This window comes from Convolutriloba macropyga, chromosome 6, assembly GCF_964194025.1.
Source record: "Convolutriloba macropyga chromosome 6, txConMacr16.3, whole genome shotgun sequence".
NCBI lineage: Eukaryota > Metazoa > Xenacoelomorpha > Acoela > Convolutidae > Convolutriloba > Convolutriloba macropyga.
In genome coordinates, this window is record NC_134473.1 from 19,656,411 (window position 1) to 19,666,071 (window position 9,661).

The 9,661-nt window shown below is 37.3% G+C and overlaps 1 protein-coding gene across 1 annotated transcript in view; it reads right to left on the reverse strand.

The window, feature by feature from the left end:
• LOC142341255 (uncharacterized) overlaps window positions 1-6,438 on the reverse strand; it is a 14,328-nt gene extending 7,890 nt beyond the window's left edge. Inside the window, exon 1 of the mRNA XM_075392175.1 lies at window positions 6,175-6,438. Coding sequence (XP_075248290.1) covers window positions 6,175-6,438 — 264 coding nt within the window. The remainder of the gene's footprint in view (window positions 1-6,174) is intronic.
• Between the last annotated feature and the right edge of the window lie 3,223 nt (window positions 6,439-9,661).

Genomic DNA, 9,661 nt, shown 5'->3' on the forward strand with positions numbered 1-9,661 from the left:
ATTAGTTTGAACGGAAAGCATTGATTCAAACGAAAAGAAAACGTTTAAAAAAGCTTGGGAGAAATTAAAAAAAAACAACAGGAAGTATCGAAATAACAGGCGACATTTTCTAATTGATATTCCTGAAAGCGTATACAACAAATTTAGAATTTAAGAAGTTTTCCACAGTTTTTTTCATTCATAAAGTCTTTATTCATCTGAACTTCCAGTTTCAAATTTTTTCACGCCAGGTGCCATCGTAAAAAAATTCAAAAACTGATAATGAGGCCAGAAACTTTTTTTAGCAAGAAAAACTTATTTGACGGCTATGGCATAAGTTTTTCTTGAATTCATAAGAGGGCTTGCAATTTGTTTCAAGAGTTAAAATCCCAGCAGTAATTTTACTATTTTTATTTTTCCGTGTTGGCACTCGCGATTGATGGTAGCCCACACACGAAACAACGACTGAACATTTTTTAAAGTCTCTACTCACAAGACAAGAAAAGATCCCATTCATTTTGAAAAAACGTTAGACAAAAGTTAATCTGGCAGAAAGTTATTTAATTGAAATCTTTTGAAAAAAATTTAAATGAAGAATATTTAGTAAACTTAAAGAATGCGGATATAATCTACAACTCAAACTCGAAATTTAAACTTTGCGGATATAATCTACATCAAGAAGATAATTGACTTTGTACCACTAGTTTCAAATTGGAAAGTTTTTAAATGAGAAAAACTTGTTTTTTAGCCACGGTATTCTTGGGATTTTTTGAAGAAAACTTACTTGTAAAATTTTCTCTGAAAGGTGCCAAAACGTGCGATATTTCTTATAATTCGAAGAGTTTTTTTTCGTATTCTTGTAGTCTATGGCCTGACCCATAAAACATTTTCCATCTTGAGATTCAGATTACCATTCATACAAAATTGTACATTTTCTTAGTGTGATAGAAAAAGCAGAAAGAATATATTTCACAAATTAACGACAAAAATGTATGGATTGGCATACATGTTTCTTTCAAAAACGACTTGTTATGTTCTTTCACTGTGGATGGTTATTGAGATACTTGTGATAAAAGACGCCACAAGAACTTTTTATTGATAGAGAAACAGATTAAAATAATTTGATAAAAGAGGAAGAAATAAAATATCACAGACGTTTTTCCTTATCATTTTGTTAAGGTATCAGCACAAAAATCATTCTGAGCTGTGAAAAAGAATTAAGATTTGGTTAAATTTTTTTTGCCAATTGGGGTCTCACTTCACATGGTTATGTATCAGTTCAGAAAAAATTCAACTGGTTACAGACAAAGCACGACAATGACTATCACAGATATTATACATATATATATATATATATATAATATATATATATATATATATATATATATATATATATATATATACATATAATATATATATATATATATATATATATATATATATAATATATATATATAACATTATCAAAATCAAATTACAATTTGTATAGGGAAAACGAGAACTCTACAGCTTTTTTCCCTCTAAATTTGGAGATTTCGGTCATTAGTAAGCTCTAAACATCTGACATAGATTCTCTTCTTGACTGATATAGACAGATGAAGAATTTCAATGTTAGTCTCCATTCGGGACCCTTCATAAGATTAAAATTTTTGAAGGTTGAATATCAGACTCATGAAAATGTTTTTTTTTTATAGGTGCTAAGATTAGAGGTTAAATTCGGTCCTTTCAGGCTCAATTATCACTTTCTTTATTTTTGTTCTTCCAATACATACGCAATGAAAAATACTGTTATTAGAAAATTTTAAAGAAAATATGGATTTTTTTTTATTTTGAGAACTTAATCTATTGAAAAAATTTCACATTCTTGCAGCCTCGACAAATATAATTTTTTTTCAACTTTAAGAGGACCTCATAGTCATGGTTTTTGCAGTTAAGGTACAAGAAAAAGAGCAAAGCAGCATATTAGAAAGTTCGGTATGAAATTTATTTAACTTTTTGTTTTTTCGCCAAATTTTTAACAGGTTAGGATATGTGAAAGAAAATTTTTCAGTTGACACGTCAAAAACTAGTTAAAAGAAAAAATTGGTCAATTTGATTTTTATTAAAAACGAAAACTTCGGGTAGAAAAGATTAAAGCTCCTCCCTCAGTGTTAGTTTCTCTGCTAACTCTAGGAAAAAAGCGAGAACCACTCACCTTTTAATGCAAAATATTTCAAGATAGGTTGTGCTCGCCAAATGTATCTGTCCTATCAGGAAAGATAATTTTTTTAATTAGCTTTTGAATATTGTATTTTGTTAACCGAAGTTGATCAAACCTTCAAACATTTCTTGTATTCTATGAATTAGCTCAGTGTGTAATAAGTTTCCTCCCTCAAGTAGCAGGGATGCTAATATAAGTTTACTAAACTAACGGAACGGAGAGTAAGGTATTAACCAAAAGATCGAATAACCGAACAAAGTTTTTCAAAGATTAGAAGTGAACTCTCAACATGGATGTTTTGGAAAATAGGGGAACACCATTTGTAACTCTTAAAAACTGATTTGCAAAATTCACCTGACAAAATAATGTAGTTAATTGCCAAAAATGGCACTTTGAAGCGTTAAAATTAAAAATCAGAAGAAAAGTTTAAAAGTTAATCCTTCCGATAATAAAAATTATTCAATCTTTTTGAATTATTCCACATTAGACCGCTTCTACTTTTCTACTCCTATGGGGCGTCTGATCCACAATTTGGTATAAACAACGGAGAAAAAGGTGTGAAAAAAACACGTGCTCATTCATACCTATTTTTATATACTTGTGGGGAAAATTATGAGAAAAGTTGCCGCATCGATCAAAACTTCCTCAGAAAAAAAATGAATCTTTTGCTTGCGTCTCGTATCTTGAAGATACGAGACGCGCTCCGTAACGTGAAAACAATATATGTCCGCCACCTTTGAGTATTCAGCTGGCCTAATGTTTCTGATTTAAAGCCTTCCAACAATTTAACTCAAGTTAGCCTAATTTCTAAAAATTGAATTCTGCAAATCTAAAGTCGAATTTTCGCCTTAATGTCTTTGCCTAAAAAAGTTTTTGCCAAATTTGCCAACCAAAAAATATCTCAGATTTATTTCACTATTAGACAGCAAATTCAATAGCACATAACGCGGGGTCAACGCATTGTTGAGGAGAGAAGTGATGTTAGATAGGCAGTGAATAGAGTTGAAAATAACAAAAAACATAGCAGGACAAGGCCTGAAATACAATCCAAGGAATTGACTCAAAAACTGAGAACTATTGAACCTGCCCAGCAAATCAATTGAACAATCTTAGTTAAAAACGATCTCAAAAGTTGAGAAACTAAAATAATCAAACAATCTATACATAAAAACAATCATTGCTAAAACTTTTTAAGCTTTTCACCTGATGGGCAAACATAATACAAAATACTCATTAAATTGCAACCAAGCCTTGAAAACAAGCGATATTATCCACTAAGGGTAGATTAAACTCGAGAAATATGACAAATATTTCAAAAAAAAACTGAAAATTGCAAATTTTAAAGAGAGTTTCCAAATTTCGCAAAAATATGTTCAAAACATTTATTTTTTCTGGAGTTCTGTCATGTCACGCATCTACAAGACATGAAAAAATTTCACTCGCCAGTAAATATCGTTAAACTCAGAAAATGGTAAAAAAAATTCAAAAAGTTTTAAAGGATTGCAAATTTTAACAAAATCTACTAAAATTCGTAATATTATCATCTTCAGAACACTTTAATTGTCCCCGGAGACTATCTAGTATCCCTATCTAGTAGCCTTAAAAAGTTCCATGGGCTTGTGAAGATCGGTAAATTCGGAACATGATAATATTTTTAAAATTCAAAAAATAGCCAAAACTTGTGTTATTAGAAAAACGTATCGAATCAATTATCTCTAGCTACTATGCAGTAACTTATTGTCAAACCCTAGAGGAGGTTCCTGAGCCCGTGGTGCCGGAAAAACTCGCTTCTGAAAAATTTTCATTAAAGATTGCAAAGAAAGTGCAAGTTTTATATTAAAAAGCCGGCTAAAATTTGAGTTTTTTAATGCCACTAGAAATTGTGCAAAAACCTATTATCAAACCCTAGAGGACGTTCCTGAAGAAGCCGATAAAATGACAAACTTGTGACTGAAAATTGAAAAAAAATAAAGTAATAATTTAAAAAGTTGCTAAATTTCGTGATGTTAAATGGTTGAAAACCATTCGAATACAACTATAAACTATGCAGTAATCTATTATCACACTTTAAAAGAGGTTCCTTGACATTTAGGGCTGAAAAAACTCTAAAAAGACAAAAAGTTCTCAAAAAACGAAAAAAATTGTAAAAATTAATATAAAATTGCGTGTTTTATTTGTAGTACCAAAATATATGGCTCTGAAAATAGTCAAAAATGTTATTATGTCTTGAAAAACACCTATGTCAACCTTTATAAAATTTAAGTTTAGACCGGTTCAACAACAAAATTGAAAATTGACGGAAAAAACGTGAAAAATTGCAACATTTTGGTCTCCAGAACCCTTGGTCTTGACCTTTTGACCTTAAATTATGGCCTCCACAGCAGCATCTCTGCTGAAAGCAATTGCAGGGATACTAAGGGCGTCTAGAGGTCTCTAATGAAAAATGATGTCCACTGAGTTTTACATGTTCATCTCGTTTTGGAAGTCGTTCAAGCCGTATCTCAAAGTCATAACAAAAGGTGCGAAAACATCGCAAAAAAACATAGCGGGAAGATATCCGGAAACAACTCGAAGGAGAAAGTTGCCCATAATTATGACTAAACAACTAGAACAACTGTTGTGAACCCTGAACCTCCAAAAATACAATGAAAAAATCATGGAAGAATAGAAACGGCATTCAAAAACAAATTGAACAAATGGGCAAGTCATATTAGGCTGAGAAAATTATTTAAGAGTTTGACAAAAAAACTGCAAAAACAATAAGAAAATTGATTTAACGTTTCTTAATTTTTCTCGCGATTTTTGTCAGGAAAAAAGATTTATACACAGAAAACTTAGTTACAACCATTTTCTATTCAAATCCCACTTAAAGCATTAAAAGAAAAAAAACAGGCAAAAAATCATTAAATTACGTCTAAAAATCAGCAAATCTAATCAAAAACCTCCAAATTAGCATTAAACTCAAATTAACTCTTTGAAACCTTCAATTTCTATCAAAACACGCCTAAAACTAATACAATGTTATAACCAAACCTCATAAACATGAAAATTTGCAAAAAACTGCTTTCAAAAGCCAATTGAACAGAAAAATTTAACTCGGTTGGAGAAAACTTCTTCATACATCAATTTTTTGCTCTCTCAGAAACAGCGGTTTGAATGAAAACCACTCTGTTTTCGCTCCGCCTGTCGTTTTGTTCAGCACCAAATCACTCCAAATTTTTTCACGCCTTTCATTTCCCGCTTCAAAATTCACTCCAATAAAATGGATTAAAAAAGATTTCACCAATACTCTTCTACGACTCGTAAAAAGACAAAGCACTAATACAATCCAAATGTTGGATTGTAAAAACGGAATTAACTGTCTTTACCATGGCATTTCCTTTCCTTTTTAGCGGTGAAAACGCATTCAAGGTGTCATGGAAGCTCAGTAGTGTGTTGGAGAAACTGATAACTATCAATTTTCTTCAATCATGGCTTTGCTACTGAATCAAATCATTGTTATTATCACGTTTGTTTATTTTCATCATTGACAATTTTGCGGGAGTTTTCAAGGACACAATTTTGTTGGCGTGTAAAAGTATTTACCAAGTCGTTTATAAAGATGCTAAAGTTGTCAAAACCTTAGGGTCAAGTTTTAGTGTTGGGAGGCTTGCTGATGAGATTGGGGTAGTGATATTTTGTTGCCTTTGTGTGTGGCTCTGACTGTTTGCCAGACTAAAGGATGATTGATGTTGATGTGGAAAAGTATTTTGGTCAAATAAATTTCTGGTACTTGTTGCATGGTAGGGCAGGTTTGAATTGCCTAGATTTCGAAACGCTGTTGGTTGATTTGAAATAAGTGTGATGCATGTGGAAGCTGATAAGGTTTCGTGAGGAATCTTTCTTTGTTCTGATTCGCTTCGTTGTGTTTGTTGTTGGATCCTTGTTAGCAGTTTTGTTTCTGTATCTGCTTAATTGTTGACAAGATCACAACTGACTTTGAACTTTCTTCTAACCATATTAAGTTTTCTGTGTGAGTCGCGCTTGACTGGTAACGTCTCACCTGAAAATTGACAGTGTTGCAACTTGTCTAGTTTGATTAGGAGAAACTCATTATTCTTCTCTAATTCAGATAGTAACTGTTGAATTTCCTTTTCTCCTTCTAAGGACTCGCAGTATAGCAGGTTCTCATCGGTTGAAATGTCTTCGATTAGGTTGTTTATGCTTGAAACGCAGTATTTGTGAAAGCTCCGCCAACTTTCAACGGTTTTGGCAGGCATGATGAATTTTTACATATTGAAGTCAGTTAGTAAAGGTTTTTCTTTGATCGACGGAAACGGATGTTCTGCTCAATATTTGACGCTGTGTCAGTTTGCTCTATCTCTCACTGACTGTTTGATGTTGATATGTTGGGTCATAGGAATTTTTCAACTAGTTAGTTGGATAATATATGAGATCCTTTAAATTTAGGAGACTTGTCGTGCTAACTGACCCGCGGCACCTCATGGAACCTGGGGACAGTTAGAAGACAAAGTTGTCTCTACCAGCTGATCGATGGCACCTCACGGAACCTGGGGACAGTTAGTAGAGATATTCATAAATTAAAAGGTAAGCTTTCAAGTAGTTGAATTGGCACATCACTGTGTCTTGTGAACACTTAAGAGAATCAGAATTTGAAAAGACTTAGGTTGAAGTAAGAACTAAAAAGTTCAACAGATGAAATTACATGAAATCCGTTTGCATTCGGAAACTTTGCTATGGCCACTGTTGTTCAACGTTACATTGTAACCCTTGGGAAGAACTTTTTAATTGATTAGGTGGTGAAGGTTTGAGCGACCAGATTCGTCGAGGTGAAGATGATCTTCAGGACTGAAGTATTTTGCACCTGATGTATGCTGACTGATTCCTCTGTATCTCCTGTTGACCAGGGTTTTGTGAGAACGAGTTCTGTGAGACATTTTCTCGAGGATTTTGTTTAAGGCTGTTTGTTTTCGTTACGTTCTTGTATTCCTATCAAAAAAGTTCTTCGGTTTTTTCGGATAAAAAATTTGAGAGTTCAATTAACTGATTTGCAATGTCAGTATTCATTTTGTCTGAAGGTTTGCCGCCGTTATACCAGTCGTTACCTCCATTAAAAAGTATAATTCTGGAGTATTGATAGATAAGGGGAACGAATGTATATACGTCTTTGATGGTTGCGCCGGGAGGAGATAAGATGTTCAGGTTTACGGATTCGTAATGTCTTCCCTTTGAATCTGTGATTAAACTAAACTTCGTTTCTGCAGATTTGAAAAGATGATATTGCATGTCACATGCAATTAATGGGTATCAACACAATATGTGAGTTATGATCTGAGGAAAAAATCTGGGTGCTCAAGTGAAGTGGATCCAAGTTGTTGTTGCTCGGGATTCCAGTTGGCCAGGAGACTGAATTTCAGAAACCGATGCTCGCTGGTTGACGTAACTGGGGACCTGGTTGGCCAAGAAAGTGGCTGCGAAAATCAGCTGCTGGTTGGTAGCTGCTGCTGGGAATCCTGGCTAGTCAGGAAACTGATGCAGAACGCTGCTGCTGGTTGGTAGCTGCTGGTGGGGAATCCTGGTTGGCCAGAAAAAACTAGGCTGGGGAATGCCGCTTGTCGTTGGTTGCTGCGGTTGGCATTCCTGGTCCGCGAGGAAAACTGCCGCAGAGCGCTGCTGCTGGTTGGTAGCTGCTGCTGAGGAATCCTGGTTGGCCAGGAAAATCTAGGCTGGGGAAAGCCGCTTGTCGTTGATTGCTGCTGCTGGGATTCCTGGAAACCTGCTGTAGAACGCTGCTGCTGGTGGGGAATCCTGGTTGGCCAGGAAAAACTAGGCTGGACAATGCCGCTTGTCGTTGTTTGCTGCTGCTGGGATTCCTGGATAGCCAGGAAAACTGCTGCAGAACGCTCTTGCTGGTTGGTAGCTAATGGCGGGGAATCCTGGTTGGGCAGGAGAGAAAACGAGTTTGGGGGATACCGTTTGTAGTTGGTTGCTGCTGCTGGGAATCCTGGTGAGCCAGGAAAACTGCTGTGGAATGCTGCCGCTGGTTGGCAAATGATGGTGGTGAATCTGGTTGGCCAGGAGATAAAACTAGGCTGGGGGATGCCGTTCGTGGTTCGGTGGTGCTGACCTTGAGGAATTCCGGTTAGCCAGGAAAAAAACTGCGTTTGGGATGCCGCTTCTCGTTCATTGCTGCTGCTAGTAATCCTGGTTAGCCAGGAACAATGCTGCCTAACGCTTCTGCTGGTTAGTGGCTGCTGGTGGGGAATCGTGAAGACCAGAATGGAATGGCCGGGGATCCACCGGGTTCTGGGCGGGGAAGCTGGTTGATCGAAATGGCAGGGAGTTCCACCGACGCCTTGGTTGGGAATCTCGTTGACCACAATGATTGGGGGTCCACCGGGGTCTGGGTGGGGAAGCTCGTTGACCGATTTGGCTGAGGGTTCCATCATCGCCTGGTAGGGGAATCTCAATGACCACAATGATTGGGGGTCCACCGGAATCTGGGTGGGGAAGCTCGTTGACCGATTTGGCTGGGGGTTCCACCGTCACCTGCGTGGGGAATCTCGTTGACCACAATGGCTGGGTGTCCAACGGGGTCTGGTTTGGGAAGCTCGTTGACTTAAATGGCAGGGGGTTCCACCATCGCCTGGGTGGGGAATCTCTTTGATCACAATGGTGGGATGTCCACCGGTGTCTGGGTGGGGAATCTCGTTGACCACAATGGCTTTGGGTCCACCGAGGCCTGGGTGGGGAAGCTCGTTGACCGATTTGGCTGGGGATTCCACCGACGCCTGGGTGGGGAATCTCGTTGACAACAATGATTGGGGGTCCACCGGTTTCTGGGTGGGGAAGCTCGTTGACCGATCTGGCGGGGGGTTGCACCGTCGCCTGGTTGGGGAATTTCTTTGACAACAATGGCTGGGTGTCTACCGGGGTCTGGGTTGGGAAGCTCGTTGACTGAAATGGCAGGGGGTTCCACCGTCGCCTGGTTGGGGATTCTATTTGATAACAATGGTGGGGGGTCCACCGGGGCCTGGGTGGAGAATCTCGTTGACCACAATGGCTTGGGGTACACCGGGGTCTTGGTGGGGATGCTGTTTGTCAAAAAGGGTGTTGGGGGTCCACTCTTCCTTAAAAACTCAGTTATTATACACTTTTAGACTTTTTAATGACTTCCAACCAAGGTGGGGTTTTGAACTTAGCTTCGAGTGGCACATGCAGTCGTAGGTTCGTGCCTTCTAACGTTGGTGTGCCATGTCATGGAAACTCAGTAGTGTGTTGAAGGACTTGATAGCTATTAATTTTCTTCAATCATGGGTTAGCTACCGAAAACAAGGTAGAAGCCCATCCAGCTTAGAATACGGAGTTAAAAAGATTTTTTCGATTTTCGTGCTTTACAGGGAGTAATCGGTGTTTAGAGTTTTGGTGAACATGCGACTTTTTTGTTCAGATTTTCAGTAATTTTTGCAAATTTGGCTCAAT